At 38.5% G+C, this 16,841-nt stretch overlaps 1 protein-coding gene across 2 annotated transcripts in view; it reads left to right on the forward strand.

Annotated features, from left to right (window-relative positions):
- The window catches only part of YIPF7 (Yip1 domain family member 7), a 45,145-nt gene that overhangs the window by 16,312 nt on the left and 11,992 nt on the right, over positions 1-16,841 (forward strand). The window contains exons 2-4 of one of the 2 annotated variants that reach the window (XM_062213225.1): positions 4,216-4,269; positions 5,384-5,488; positions 14,380-14,543. In XM_062213225.1, coding sequence (XP_062069209.1) covers positions 5,385-5,488; positions 14,380-14,543 — 268 coding nt within the window. In that variant the 5' untranslated portion in view covers positions 4,216-4,269; position 5,384. The remainder of the gene's footprint in view (positions 1-4,215; positions 4,270-5,383; positions 5,489-14,379; positions 14,544-16,841) is intronic. The other variant, XM_062213224.1, reaches the window with a different exon arrangement.

Consider the following 16,841-nt stretch of genomic DNA (forward strand, 5'->3'; position numbering starts at 1 on the left):
TAGGACAGAGTTCAGAGAGATAGCATAGTGAAAGGAGGGAAGGAGAGAGCAGCATCAGGAAATGAATGAAAGGAAAGTGTTTGTGAGTAGGATATAATGCTCTTGGGGCCAGTGCTGTGGCATAGCAGGTGCCAGCATCCCATATGGGCACCGATTTGAGTCCCGGTGCTCCACTTCTGATACAGCTCTCTGCTGTGGCCTGGGAAAGCAGTGGAAGATGGCCTAAGTCCTTGGGTACCTGCACCCACATGGGAGACCCAAAAGAAGCTCCTGGCTCCTGGCTTCAGATCAGCACAGCTCTGGCCATTCTGGTCAATTGGGGAGTGAACCAGCAGATGGAAGACCTCTCTCTCTCCGCCACTCCTTCTCTCTGTAACTCTGACTTTCATATAAATAAATGAATCTTTAAAAAAAAAGAATATAGTGCTCTTTAGATATGGTGAAGATCTTTATTCTTATGTAGTGTTTTTGATCACTCAGAACCTGGAAATAAGCATTCAAATAAATAAAGTAAAATAATTAATGACACTGTAACTATATATCATATTGATCTAAACTCTGTCTTTCAACATACACCAGAACAATCAGATTATTCATTAATAGAAAAACATTTAAATATATGTTTTATACATGTGCAGTGTTAGATTTGTAAGAGTGCCTTTAACATACTCTATTGTATGTACTAATGGTCCATGAATGCATTTCTCAGGAAATTTAAGTAATTTAACCTTCAATGTTTCATGGATTATAAACCACTTAGTGTTTAATTTCATTTCTACATGACATTTTTGCTACATGTGTTCCTGCAATTCATTTATCACAAAATAAGTTTAAAATTTACCTAAATGGACTAAAATTGAAAATATCATCTTTGGTAAGCTTTTCAGTAAATTTGTATGTTGATAAAAATAATATACTCTGAGTCTCTGCCATTACAGGAAGGAGGTCTATGGTCTTCCATAAAGCATTTTGAAAGAAGGAACAGTAGGATTGTTACCGGAGAAGCAAAGTGTCCTTGTCTTTGTGCAAGAAAGAATTCAGGCGCGAGACAGAGAGAAGTGGAAAGCAAATACAAGGTTTATTAGGGTAGGGACATCTGTAAGGACAGATGGGCACCTCTCCAGACAGAAGCTGAGAGAGAGTGCATAGTGCACATTTAGACTGGGGTTTTTAAGGGGATGGGTCTAGCCTTCCTGCCTTTTCTCTCCCCCTCTCCTACTTCTCCTCCTGAACAAAGGCCTTGTTGGATGTAAATACAAAAAATTCCTTTCTGAGATTTTCCCCTTGAAGTTATCAGACAGGGGAAGCCTGGCCAGCATCACCCGGCCTTAGAGGAAGGATTTCTATCAGGCCAGGGAGAAGTGGCAGGACCCCCTGGAAGGTCATCAGAATCTGGGCGGGACTTTGAAGTGCAGATACTAGGCTGTACCTGGAAGGTTATGGGGTGATTTTGAGATACGGATGCTGGACTGCTGCAGATGTCAATTCCTTAGGCCCTGTCATACACACATAAGCTCATTTCTGACTTCCTACCTAACAGGATGGTGATCTAAATTTGACTACTACACTTCATCCTTCTCCTGCGTTCTAGCAATCATCTTCATTAATTACATTTTTCTCCTTCTTTCCATGAATCTTCTTTACCTATGTAGGCCTATCACCATTGGACCTTCCTCAGTTTGAATAATTCATCATCATTTTCCTTGCCTACATTTTCATTTACTGCTCCAGTGTTTGCTTTTTCAATTCATCCTTCCCCTGGCTCTCACATGATTTTGTACTAGTTCTCCTACATCTACTTCTACCCTATTCCAAACTACCTGCATCTCATGCCTCTGTTATTGCAATAACCTCCTCCTAATCAGTTTTTACTTTTCATTTCTGCGAAAAATTGATCATATAGTCCACTTGTTTAAAATCCACCAAAGGCATCTCATTTGAATTATAACAACATCTAGCCTCCTGTGGCCCACAAGCACCTTCATGATCTGGCCTTTGACAATGTCTATGACCCCATTTTCTTCAACTTTTCCCAGGATCAGAATAACAAGCCATACTGGCTTTCTTTTCAAAACACAAACCAGGAAATTCATTGCCATCTTAAAGCATTTGCTTGAAATGCTTTTCACATGTTCTTTCAAATGAATTCTTGCTCATCAATCACAATGACCCTTTCAAGAGGCCTTCTCTTTCTTTCTCCCTTGGCACTCTCCATCTTAATTCTGCTTGGTTAATTCCCAAATGTTCTTGGACAATAATGAGCTCTGAACTCAGTCTTCTAGGTTTTTTTTTCTTTAAAAATATCTTCCATCCATTAGTTCACTCCCCAAATGGCCACAAAGGCCAGAGCAGGGCCAATCCAAAGCCAGGAGCTTCTTCCAAGTCTCACACATAGGTGCAGGGGCCCAAGTACTCTAGGCCATCTTCTGCTGCTTTCCAAGCACATTAGCAGGGAGCTGGATTGGAAGTGGAGCAGCAGGAACTCAAACTGGTGCCAATTTGAGATGCTGGCACACAATAGGTTGCAACTTTACCCACTGCACCACAGCTCCAGCCTCAGTCTGCCAGGTTTTACATAGTGACTTCACCTACTAGATGATGACCTCAGACAGATTATTGAGTCTCTATTTCTTCTGTGAAACAGCGCAATAAAACTTCAGAGTGTTGTTATAAAAAATAAATGATTTAAACATAAAGTTCATGGACAATGCCTAGCTAGTCATCATTATTGTAGATGTAATATAATCCAAACCAAATGTCTCTCTTTAAGTGCAAGTCTGTTTAGTCCATCCATTTCTGTAACCACAGCATCTAGAACAGGTGGGTAATCAATGTTAGGTCCTCAATAAATATGTGGCCCACAGTTACTTTTTTAGTGACCATAAAAGAGTGGTTCTGGCTGGCGCCACAGCTCACTAGGCTAATCCTCCGCCTTGCGGCGCCGGCACACCGGGTTCTAGTCCCGGTCGGGGCACCGATCCTGTCCCAGTTGCCCCTCTTCCAGGCCAGCTCTCTGCTGTGGCCAGGGAGTGCAGTGGAGGATGGCCCAGGTCCTTGGGCCCTGCACCCCATGGGAGACCAGGAGAAGCACCTGGCTCCTGCCATCGGATCAGCGCGGTGCGCCGGCCACAGCGTGCCTACCGCGGCGGCCATTGGAGGGTGAACCAACGGCAAAAGGAAGACCTTTCTCTCTGTCTCTCTCTCACTGTCCACTCTGCCTGTTAAAAATTAAAAAAAAAAAAAAAAAGAGTGGTTCTGATTAAAGAAATGCAAATTCCAAATCTTGCAAAATAACATGCTTGGGGGACAGGGGGAGTTACTCTGGCAGTCTGCCTTGGCTCCTAAATGCCAAACAATCTGCCTGTGAACAGCACATTGCAGTTGGTGAGGTTTGAATATATGGGAAGTTTCAAGTCTGAGAAAGGATGATCAGCATAAAACAAACCACAAGGAAACCTCCAGCCTTGAAGTGAGTATTAGGGACAGAAACACTAGATCCAGTTAGAAATGTGAGTACTAATGTTAGCTGGGTCCAAAATAGACAGCAGGCCCTTGGCTGTAACCCAGTGATGTAGAGAGAACCAACTCAGGCATCTTCATGTGGTGTAGATGGGTTTGACCCTTTCTGTTGGTCAGGGTTGGATGAAAATGGGATAAAATATGTCTGGCAAGTGGGAAGCAGTAGATCACTTAGTTCTACTAAAAAAGTCAGTGGGGGGAAATGCAGAGGCAGACTGCAGTTAGTCTTCTTAAATACTGTTCATGTAAATTGAGTATTTCAGATTTGGATAAAATTGACACAAGACGCCATTTTTACTTCAGTGCCAAGATCTTCATGTTAGGATCATGCACCATATATTAAATGTTACCAGATAGTAACAAGAAATTTTGTATTGGTTGACTATATTCTTTTTAGGTTATGAAGTGGAAAGCATTGAGGCCTCTTGCTTTCTAATGCTTGCCTCAAATAAATGATCTTATCTCAGAGTTAGTGGACATGCTCACAAGGACACTGAATCTATCTTTCCACATTACAAGTTATGTGTACACTGTTCACTGTTTGTAAACCATAACAAATCATAAGGCTGGGCTTGACTTTTGGTAGGCTTTTTTCCCCCTCTTCAGCTGTGGCATCTGTTCAGAGTGTCAGAGTACAAATTTAGAAATTTATATATAGCCAGCATGTCATCTTTCACCAACTGATTTGCTTTGCAGTTTTCCAGTAAAGCTACATTTCTCAGAGGATTTCATCAAGTAAAATACACAGAGGTATGAGCTAGTCCTTCTGAAAGACTTAGCATTTAAACAAAATACTACACTGGGTTATGTAATGACTTTACTGATAGTTGTATTACATAAGACATTGCATGTTATGAAAACTTAGTGACGTCTCAGGTGAAATTATTCTTTACTCTTTGTGATAATGCATTGTAACATGTTTTCATAAACTGAAAAGGTTATACTATTGATTTTTAAGTTTTTTTAAATTGTAAATTATTAAAAGATTTATCACCAGTTCTTGATTTTAGCTTACATAATTCATAGTTACTTTTATACACTTTACTAATGAAAAATCTTGATTCATTAAATCAGATGTGTGAATTGCTGTATCTGATTTTAGAAAAACTCTCTGTCTTTTTAATGAACTGAGCAAATTTGATAGAATTAACAATTGTTATTTGAATATTCTGATTAATGAGGCTCTTAGAGCTAAGACTATGAAATTTTATTTGAAATTTATTGAGTAGTTTTTCATAGTTTATTGTAATTATGTTGATTACTCCCAGTAATTTTTCAACTCACTCTTTTAAAACAGTTTTTGAGGCCAGTGTTATGGTTCAGTAGGGTAAACGGTTGCTTATGACATCAGCATTCATAACAGAGCCTGGTGCAAAACCCAGCTACCTGCTTCCAATCCAGCTCCCTACTAATGCGCTGTGATGACAGTGGGAGATGGCCCAAATGCTTCAGTCTCTGCCACCCTTGTGGGAGTCTCCTATGTAGTTCCTAACTTCAGTCTAGCCCAACTCTTGCTACTTCAGCAGTTTAGGAAATAAAACCTTAGATAAAGAGTGTGTGAGACACACACAGAGTGTGTGTGACTCTCAAATAAATAAATAAATATTTTGAAAAATCAATTTAGTCAAAATAATTCTGCAGCTGTAAAGCTTCAGAAAAAGTAGTTGAAGGTAACACATTTGTAAATGACTTTCTGGCCTATATTTCCATATCCTTCCCCCAGTACTTAATTTAATCCTCTAAATAATGCTTTGTTCTGTAATGGGCATCAAAGCATTATCACATCATGAATTAATCATTGTAAATATCCCAAAAGAAGTCTTATTGACTCACAAACTTAGTATAAAACATTCTTATTTTTCAGGATGTCAAACTTGGAACAATTTGACCCTGATTTTTACCAATCTAATTATACCATTGATAACCAGGAGCAGAGCTCTAATGATTCTGAGACCTATGGATTCAGAAAGTAAGTATTTTGTATTGCGATAATAAGCTTTCATTTTAAGGAATCTTAATCTAATTGTAAGGATTTCCAAGGAGGGAGGGTTCCTAAGTGGAAGTCAAAGTTTTCTTCCACATATCTTGGTAAAACACTTCAGAATAAATGTCAGGAAAGGGCACAGAAATGAATTCAGTTCTCCGTGATTTCCCTTGATCATGTCAGGCCCAAGCCAGGTGTATGTCTTGTTTACTGTTTCCAAAATAGCACTTAACAAGGAGCCTAAATTCAGGTACTCCGTGAACAGGAAACATTCTTCTTTTACTAACGTTTTTAAGGGCACTGCTTGAGAAATAAATTACATGTATTTAATAACATTTATTTAGTGTCTGCTTGTGTGTCAGAAATTAAGGACACTACAGACTTAGAGATAAGGACACCACAAACTCACCAGAAACTCAGAGGTTATATCCATAGTTTTTTTCTTTACAAAATTAAGATTTTGTGTTGAAGGAGTTGAACAATTAATTATGCAATTATAGTGTGAGAAGTACATGAAAGAAGGAACATGAGTATATTTTTAAAATGTATTACTTATTTGAGTTGAAATTCCAACTTGAGTTATGGAATTTAGAGTGACAAGAATTTGGTTCAAGTTCTGACTCCAGTGTTTGCTGTCTTTGACACTGAGAAGACTTATCTTTTCTGTCTTGATTTGTGAAATAAGTTCATTGATAATACTTTACAAAGTTGTCATGAAAAATGATTCTGCTAATGTGTAGGAAAGTATATATTAAACGTATATCACTACAGACATGTTATTTACTCATATAAACTTTAGTAGAAAAGCAATTAATACTTTGTTGCCTAAGATAACTTAAACTTTATTTGGTTCTAGAGTTGGTTTTGTGATGTTACTTTCTTCTGTGGGTCTAGGTTAATGGACTTGGAGAAAGGTCAGATTCTTCAACTTTCACAGTGTTTATTGGCAGTTACTATATGTTTGGAGCCATTCTGAGCTTTAAGAGTATATAAATCAACTCAATGCATCTTCAAACAACCCTATGAAGCAGGTATAATGTTATCTCTGTTTTGCACTTGAGACATCAGACACACGTGGAAATTAAGGAACTTTCTCAAGTCACACATTTAGTTAAGAAAAGAGGTTACAATTTTAGCCCAAAGCTGATTAGGCCCACAACTAGGGTGATCATGTGGTTTACTGTAAATCAGGATATTTATTAGCATAAAATACTGTTATTAATGATGTCACTGAGACAAAAGGAATAAATTGGACCATTTCAGACAAACTAGGGTTGTGTGGTGAATTTACCACCCCTGTAAGTCTTGGCCAAAACACCTCATAATAAATATTTCAAATATATTAATTCTTAAAGTTTTTTTTAAACGCAAAAATGTACCTTAAAATCTCCAAATGGAAAGGGGAATGACAGAATAAATGCAACAGACAATTGGTAGGTCTTCTGTTCCAACTCTTTACAGGAAAATTGACCATTGTTCCCACTGACTGATCACTCCTACAGATACAAGTGAATATATGCTGTTCTCACAAGCTTCTTCCTGGATGCTGTTTCTAAATTACATCTCAAAAGACTAGAGAAAGGTATTGGTGTTTAATGTCTTTAAAATTGGAAAGTTAAATATCTGGAATTTGATGTCATTCACATTCCAATTCTATCTTGTTTAAATCAGTCAATCTACCTTTTATGATTACACTTCTGAATAAGAAAAGAAATAGGAAGTATTTGAAGAAAGGAATAATTTGAGCATTAACATGTTACAAGACTGTCCCTCAAAATATACAGTCTACAGTGAATGCTATCTAATAGGCCATTTCAGCCCTGTACTCCTGTTTGATAGAAAGGAACCAATTTGCCCTGAATGTCCCATTCCTTTTCTACACTTATTTTTCTAGATTGAATGGGCATTTGAGTAGCATATATGTTTTTAGGCTGAAGTAAACTAAAAAGTCCAACAAGAGAAGTACAAAGCTTTTTCCTTAGGCAATGGCTCATGGAACGCAGTTTTCTTCTCCCATCCCCAAACCCCAGGTTTTTTTTTATCTATTTGATTTCATTTCCCAGGAATCAAGATGATAAAAAATGGAAATTAGTATAACCAAATGAGGAAATTCATGATTATAATGCATCAGGTTAATGGCCTTGCCTGTTTCAGATGGTTAACATTCAAGTCCAAGTCCTGATTTGGATGAGGTAACATTTAAATTCTAATCCAGGCTGGCGCCTTGGCTCACTAGGCTAATCCTCCACCTTGCGGCGCCGGCACACCGGGTTCTAGTCCCGGTCGGGGCACCGATCCTGTCCCGGTTGCCCCACTTCCAGGCCAGCTCTCTGCTGTGGCCAGGGAGTGCAGTGGAGGATGGCCCAGGTCCTTGGGCCCTGCACCCCATGGGAGACCAGGATAAGCACCTGGCTCCTGCCATCGGATCAGCGCGGTGCGCCGGCCGCAGCGCACTACCGCGGCGGCCATTGGAGGGTGAACCAACGGCAAAAGGAAGACCTTTCTCTATGTCTCTCTCTCACTGTCCACTCTGCCTGTCAAAAATTAAAAAAAAAAAAAAAAATTCTAATCCACACTGCAAATCTCAGGAATTAGGGAAGAGCATCTAAACTGGACTAGTTTTAAGAAGTACATTAAACGTGGAGTCAGGTCAGTAATTTACTGATATACGTGAAAGGAACTTTAAAAAACTGTAGTTTATTCGTATCATGAATAGTTCAATAAAATATACTTAAACTCAGCATACAATTTGCTGATCTCCATGGCAAAAATATAGGAATCCAGAGGACAGTTATGAACAATTAATCAGTTGCCTTGTCTCTCTCTCTCTCTCTGTCTCATATACACACACAGACACACACCCCTTTCCTTTCTATCTTAAACCTTTCTCCCACAGTATATGGGAGACTGTTTTAAACAGCCTATTTGGATCAATGATAAACTGACCAGAAACCTGGTTGCCCATGCTTACTAGGATGATGAAGATATTTGCATTTAAATGAAAGCCTTCTAATTTTGGAATGAACAAAGAGGAACTTTCTCATTTAAAAAAAGTAACTATTCAGTACTTCATTTAGGAGTGATTTCCAATGACCTATAGCTAGGCTGTATTTATATATTGGATTTTTCCAGTTTTTTTAAAACGAGGGGTCTACTCATATTACTTGGAAAAAGGAGAAAGAAAGAAATATTGCTGCTGAAAGGTGACAGCAACCAGCAAATTCCTTTTGAACGCTTTGAAAGAATTTTAACAGACCAGCATTGAATCATCATCATTTCTGAATCCCTAGACCCCTGGTATAAACCAACCCTGGTATTTCAAACAGTTAATGGCATCATTGAGCACCCAGTTGGACCAAGTTGGACCTATAAATTTTGTATAAGTCAACCACCTTAGCCACCATCCCCTAACCCAAATACCATTGAATTGATTCCATACAATACAGTCTTGCAAAGGGCACTTAAGATTACTGGTTTTACTGTCTTAACTGAAGATCAACATAGATAAAATTTTTCTGGGAGTCCAGACTAAACATTTTTCTTTTTAGCCAACAGGGCATTTTTGTTGTTTTTGTGTTATTTTGTTTCAGGTGATGTAAATTCTGAAAACTTTTGTAGCCTAATGTTTCTGGAGAGGCATAAGGTTTCCTGATAAAATGTACAAGGGATGGTGCTGTGGCATAGTGGATAAAGCCACTGCATGTGATGCCAGCATCCCATAAGGGTGCTGGTTCTTGTGTCCCTGCTGCTCCATTTCCCATCCTGCTCCTGCTAATGTGCCTGGAAAAGCAGCATTATATGGTCCAAGTGCTTGGTCCCCTGCCACTCACATGGGAGACCTGGAAGGAGCTCCTGGCTTTGGCCTAATTCAGCCCCAGCTGTTGTGGCCATCCAGGGAGTGATCCAGTAGATGGAAGATCTCTATCTTTGTCTCTCTCTCTCTCTCTTTCTCTGTAACTCTTTCAAATAAATAAATCTTAAAAAAAAATGTGCACACACTTGAATATGAGTTCAAATGTGGAGACAGACTTAATATGAATTATACTTATATTATGGTATGTGCCTCCCACCTGAACTGCAGTCCATACAATACTCTCCATGCAACACTGGGAGTGAATTCCCTGCCTGTGTTCACCCAGTGTCAGACTACAAAAGGAAAGCAGCACCACTTGATGAAAGTCTAAACCTATAGCTTTTTAAAAAATCAAACTCTAATAGAACATGTTACTAATGATTATATGATTGGGTACAGAATGGACTATATATGTCCAACTATAGACATTATCATAAGTATTCTGATTTTCTATATTTTCATTACCGTTTAAATATTAAGTTATACTGACTTAGAAACCTGTAACAAATTTCCCCAGACTATGACTTATCTCAACATAATAGCATGTAAGTAAAGACAAGCCTCTGCAGGCTAGTTGGAACTTTATTACCCAGGTATGGAGTGTGAAAAGGGTAATATTGAAGAAACAGTGAACACACACAGTATTTTTTACATGAATCATATGTGTGGCCATCGCTTAGAGACAGCAATCCTGACATGGGTATAGTGGAGATTCAGGACTGCTAAGATATTGCAGAAATCAACTTAAGTGTTCAAGACAAACAGAAAAAATCTAAATGCAGTCAACACAGAAGGCACAAATTCTTAGTTTCCCATTGATGTTCATTTTCTTTGAGTAAGAGACAGAGTGGGAGATGACTATTATAAACACAGAAGATGCACTTCTTAGATGTAAAGAATATGTTTAGAATGCATGACTATTAAGTCTCACGAAGAGGAGAGTATGCAATACTTAGCTAAATGTGTCTTGATCACTTCTCATGATGCTATTCCAAGTCCTTATTTTATGCAATTCACAACAACCTTGTGAGTTACAGTATTAGCCTCATTTTACAAAAGAAAAAACGGTGGCACAGGACATGAGGGAACGTGCCTGAGATAACATATCAGGGATTTGAACAGGGATTTGATTCCAAAGGTCATGTTGTTATAGGATAGGTCCTACCGCTGGGTAGACACTCAAGGCCCAGATGTACATATACAGTGTTGGAACATGAAGAAAGGGAAATATGACCAAGAATGCTGCTGACTCTTCTACATTTGATTTGAGCCAAAAGGCCAAGAAGTGATTTGCTGACTGTTCTTTTTTTTTTTTTTTTTTTTTTTTTTTTGTATCCGTGATATTCTCTGCCTTTCTTTTTTTTTTAACTTTTATTTAATGAATATAAATTTCCAAAGTACAGCTTTTGGATCACAGTGGCTTTCCCCCCCATAACTTCCCTCCCACCTGGAACTCTCCCCTTTCCTGCTCCCTCTCCCATTCCATTCACATCAAGATTCCTTTTCAATTCTCTTTATATACAGAAGATCAGTTTAGTATATATTAAGTAAAGATTTCAACAGTTTGCACCCACATAGAAACACAAAGTGAAACATACTGTTTGAGTACTAGTTATAGCATTAAATCACAATGTACAGCACATTAAGGACAGAGATCCTACATGAGGAGTAAGTGCACAGTGACTCCTATTGTTAACTTTACAATTTGACACTCTTTTTTATGGCATCAGTAATCTCCCTAGGCTCCAGTCATGAGTTGCCAAGGCTATGGAAGCCTCTTGAGTTCGCTGACTTTGATCTTATTTCGACAAGGTTATAGTCAAAGTGGAAGTCCTCTCCTCTCTTCAGAGAAGGGTACCTCCTTCTTTGATGGCCTGTTCTTTCCACTGGGATCTCACTCACGGAGATCTTTCATCTAGGTCATTTTTTTTTTTGACAGAGTGTCTTGGCTTTCCATGCCTGAAATACTCTCATGGGCTTTTCAGCCGGATCCAAATGCCTTTAGGGCTGATTCTGAGGCCAGAGTGCTGTTTAGGACATCTGCCATTCTATGAGTCTGCTGTGTATCCCGCTTCCCATGTTGGATCGTTCTCTCCCTTTTTTGTTCTATCTGTTAGTATTTTCAGACACTAGTCTTGATTATGTGATCTCTTTGATTCTTAGTCCTATCATTATGATCAATTGTGAACTGAAGTTGATCACTTGGACTAGTGAGATGGCATTGGTAGATGCCACCTTGATGGGATTGAATTGGAATCCCCTGGTATGTTTCTAACTCTACCGTGTGGGGCAAGTCAGCTTGAGCATGTCTCAAATTGTACATCCCTTCCCTCTCTTATTCCCACTCTTATATTTAACAGGGATCACTTTTCAGTTAAGTTTCAACACTTAAGAATAACTGTGTATTAATTACAGAATTAAACCAATAATATTAAGTAGAACAGACAAAAAAAATACTAAGAGGGATAACGTATTAAGTTGTTCATCAACAGTCAGGGCAAGGGCTGATCAAGTCACCATTTCTCATAGTGTCCATTTCACTTTGACAGGTTTCCTTTTTGGTGCTTGGTTAGTTGTCACCAATCAGGGAGAACATATGATATTTGTCCCTTTGGGACTGGCTTATTTCACTCAGCATGATGTGTTCCAGATTCCTCCATTTTGTTGCAAATGACCGGATTTCATTGTTTTTTACTTCTGGATAGTATTCTATAGGGAATATATCCCATAATTTCTTTATCCAGTCTACTGTTGATGGTGCTGACTGTTCTAAAGGAGTCTTTTTAGTCACCTCACAGTTGCTTGACATGATTTTTACAAAATAGGAAGCATTTACTAACAAAGCTAATCTTTTTTTTTTTTTTTTTTTTGACAGGCAGAGTGGACAGTAGAGAGAGAGACAGAGAGAAAGGCCTTCCTTTTTGCCGTTGGTTCACCCTCCAATGGCCGCCGCGGTAGCGCGCTGCGGCCGGCGCACCGCGCTGATCCGATGGCAGGAGCCAGGGGCTTATCCTGGTCTCCCATGGGGTGCAGGGCCCAAGCACTTGGGCCATCCTCCACTGCACTCCCTGGCCACAGCAGAGAGCTGGCCTGGAAGAGGGGCAACTGGGACAGGATCGGTGCCCCGACCGGGACTAGAACCCGGTGTGCCGGCGCCGCAAGGTGGAGGATTAGCCTAGTGAGCCGCGGCGCCGGCAACAAAGCTAATCTTAATATGCCACCTTCCAGAGTTTAGTACTTTTAGGCCTAATTCAGTTGGCCATCTATTTAATATGGAATAATTTGCCAAATTATAGATAATTACACTTTAGTATTTTCCTATTCATAGAACTAATTAAGATGCTTTATGATTCAAGACAAAGGAATATTGTTTTGTATACTACACAAAACTCCATGACTCTGTGGAGTATAGATATAATTTTAACATCTTAAATATTTAGTATATTAATCTGCCTCAGTAATCGCACTAATAGATTAAATATTCAGGGCTACAGGCTTAATAGAGCAAGTAATAAAATGCCCAGTCCCCTACCCCTGAATTTTGTTTTTAATGAATATATAGTGCATTGCATAGAAGGTGTTACTAAGACTGTAGGAAAACTTATTACATAACCAGAGTTGGCTCCATATGGTAAAAAACGAGAAGAAAAGACATACTATTAAGTGTAGATTCACAATATGAGAAGCTAGATGGGAAAATGTATAAAACATGAGAACTGGGTTATTTGTAGTGTTCTGTGTGGGACTGTGAGCTATCAGTATGATTATTTTAATATTGCTTGGATTTTTTTCATTGAAATATAACATTAAACATTATAGTCAGGTATACAAAGTTATAAGATAGAGAACTTTAACCTGGACAGTTATCAAAGATGAACATGTTAGTTTTTACAAAGGATTTTGAAGTTTCTTTGATATTTTAAATTTTAACTTTTTTTTGGTTGGGTGTTGTGGCATAACAGGTTAAGCTACCACTTGGGAGGCCCGTTTCCTAAACTGGAGTGCCTGGGATGGAGCCCACCTCTGCTTCCCATCCAGCTTCCTGCTAATGTGCCTGCCAGTCAACAGATGTTGGCCCGAGTACTTGAATTCCTGCTACCTACTTGGGAGACTTGTTGGAGCAGCTTGGCCCGGCTGTGGCATTATGGATACTTGGGGATTGAATAAGTGGATGAAAGATCTTTCTCTCTTTGTCTGTCTGTCTCTCTCTCTTTATCTCTCTCTCTCTCTCTCTCTCTGTGTTTCACTTTGCCTTTCAACTAAATAAATCTTAGAAATTTACTTCCTAAAATAAGTAGTAGGAGAATTTTAATGTTGCACTCCATTACAATAAGAACAAACTACTGATGGAGCAGTGTTGCTGGATGGAGGAGTAGAAGAGGGATGGAGATAACAGCTAAGTACCTAAAGATAATTTAGTCAGCAATATTTGTGAATGGCCAGAACTACAAAGTGTATTTCTTTGTGGATGCTCATTAGTTTACAGATTTGTATTATTTTTCTGTGAGTTGACTATGCTATTACAATTATAAACTTTACCTGTGGGTTCTGCAGATTCTGTAGGGGCATTGTGTTGCTGATTGACCCGGAAGATAAGTGACAAAGGAGCATTGTGCAGGGTGCAGGTCACTGCTGAGCAAACTTCAATTCAAATTCCAGCACCTGCAGTGTTATTGTATAGTACTGGGCACATCATTGAGACAGTATTTCTTTTCCTGTAAAATGGGATTAAAAACACAGTTTTTACCTTATGAGGTTAAACTGAGGAAATATGTGGGGAAGCACATTGTATGTGCTCAATTGTTACTTGTTGATATTGAACATTTTTCTAGAAGTCTCTTCATGCCCAGTTATCAGTTATTTTACTTTTTTGGACAGAAAACTTTCAAACAAGCTATATCTTCATGGGAAAACAGTCATAAAGATAGATGAATTCATAAAAGGAAAACTATGATTTTCTTCCTTGATTTGTTATGATATCCCTTTTACAGATACATAAATATCTGTGTTTTTCTTTTTCTAGCCAACAAGTGAGTGAACAACCCCAACCTGCCTCATTTGTTCCCTCTGAGATGCTCATGCCATCAGGTTATGGAGGGCAGTTTTTTCAGCCAGCATCCAACTCCGATTACTATTCACAGTCTCCTTACATTGACAGTTTTGATGAAGAGCCTCCTTTGCTAGAAGGTAAATTAAGGAAGTTTATTAATGTGTGCACAGCTCGAAGAATAATAGCAATAATTGGCTGTAATGTGTGCTGCCAGCTTGCTGTCTGTGTTTTATATATGATTGTTCCACATATAACAAGTATACTAAACCAAGACTCTTAAAACACTGGAAGTTTCTTGTATGTTGGTGCGGGGAAAGTCGGAAGCACTTGTGTGCCACTGCTGTGACATTGTGGCAGTTAATAAATGTTTCTTCACTAATCTTAAATTTAGATTCTCTTGGCATCTCTAGACAACAGCAAAGACATCTTTTGCAGAGTGATTCTTTTAAAACAACCACCCCTGGAGCCCCGGTTAATGAAGAACTTCCTAACAGTGTCTATTTATTTTCTGCTATGTCTGCCCAGGAACAGAGTTCTTCAGATTAATATTGTGAGTTGTTGACATGGAGATAAGTCAGTTTTTCTCTCCCCTGGCTCATATAGTCCCTCTCATCTTTGCTTGGCATGACAGGGAGAGGAAGAATAGCATTCTAGGAGATCACACTGCTGGTACAAAGGAGACCTGGGACATCCTTCCTGTGGAGTCTCCTTGGGGATTTCAGAGATGTTCAGATTTTTTTTTTTTTTTTCTGTGTCCCGGTACCCCGTATCTGCTGCTTTTCCTCTTAAACAATGCCATCATTAAGCTACAACTATAGGTGTTCAAAAACAAAAATGCAAGTTAGTTTAAATTTGAGGGCCAAGCAGAAATATTCAGCGTAATTGCTCCAAGTCTTTTATATGTAGTCAAATGAAAAGGAATATGTTGAAATTCCCAGTCTTATATCAGAGACCCTTGTTTGCCTCATATGAACACAACCACTCAAAGTCCAATCATTATTTTTCTTTTGCCTTAAAAATATAAAAGATGTGTGGCCGGCGCCGTAGCTTAATAGGCTAATCCTCCGCCTTGCGGCGCCGGCACACCGGGTTCTAGTCCCGGTTGGGGCGCCGGATTCTATCCCGGTTGCCCCTCTTCCAGGCCAGCTCTCTGCTATGGCCCGGGAAGGCAGTGGAGGACGGCCCAAGTGCTTGGGCCCTGCACCCGCAAGGGAGACCAGGAGAAGCACCTGGCTCCTGGCTTCAGATCAGCACGATGCGCTGGCCGCAGCGGCCATTGGAGGGTGAACCAACGGCAAAAAGGAAGACCTTTCTCTCTATCTCTCTCCCTCACTATCCACTCTGCCTGTCAAAATAAATAAATAAATAAATAAATAAAAAGAAGAGGAAGAAATCCATATGACCAGGAGGGAAATTTAAAAATATATATATATATAAAAGATGTGAAACCACTAAGGAGAGTAAAGAAAATTTTATAGTAGATATTTTTGATCAGTTTGGCTTAACCAATTCATTCTGTATTGCCTATTTAATTAACAAATATCTGAAAGTTGCCAGCTATTCTTGTTAAACCTTTTTCTTGATTCCAACAGCATCTGTGCTTTTAAAAAAAAGCACTATCAGTTGTCTACCATTTGTTACAGAGCTTAGAAGATATATAAACCTACAAATAAAGATACAAAAATAACTTCAAATCTTGTCTCCAAGATAAGACCAACATTAATAATTTAATATATTTCTTTCTAGCTTTATTATATTCCTATGAATATGTGTATATTATGGTTATACATACATACATCAAATCAAATACTATTTTTCAACGAATGTATATGTATTTATGAGTAGTCAAAAATGAAAGTTGGATCATACTACAAATATAAAGTTTTTTCTAAAGATATAAAAAAAGCCATAAGCATCATTTCTGAGAGAGATGATAATTGACATTTGTTAGTTTTTATTAGCACACACAAAAATGGCCTACACAATTATGAAGCTATAATAAGGATCATTTGTTTCACAAAATCATGTAATAGGGATTATTCCTTTCACAAAATGTTCTTATTTATCCCTTAAGTGCTTTGTAGTCTAAAATTCTTGTTTGGTTTTATGTAAGATTGATAACTTTTGCTATTTGATAATGTGCAATTTTTATGTTAAGTCAGAGCAAGTCTGTCAGACCAGAAGAAAGTTACTTATATTTGTAGCATAATTTGATGTTTATATATAGAAGGCCAATGCCACAATTTGGATAGAAAATAAAGTTCTTAACTCATTTTTATAGCATATGTGTCGTATACTTTACTACCACTAGATGACAGCAAAACAATAAATTTTGCATGCAAATTTCACTGCAGTTTCATCTTTTTTATTTGCATAATAAGGTGTTATATTAGGCTATCTACAATTAGCAAATACTTACAATCTCATTCACATAC

Source organism: Lepus europaeus, chromosome 16 (genome assembly GCF_033115175.1).
Source record: "Lepus europaeus isolate LE1 chromosome 16, mLepTim1.pri, whole genome shotgun sequence".
Classification (NCBI taxonomy): domain Eukaryota; kingdom Metazoa; phylum Chordata; class Mammalia; order Lagomorpha; family Leporidae; genus Lepus; species Lepus europaeus.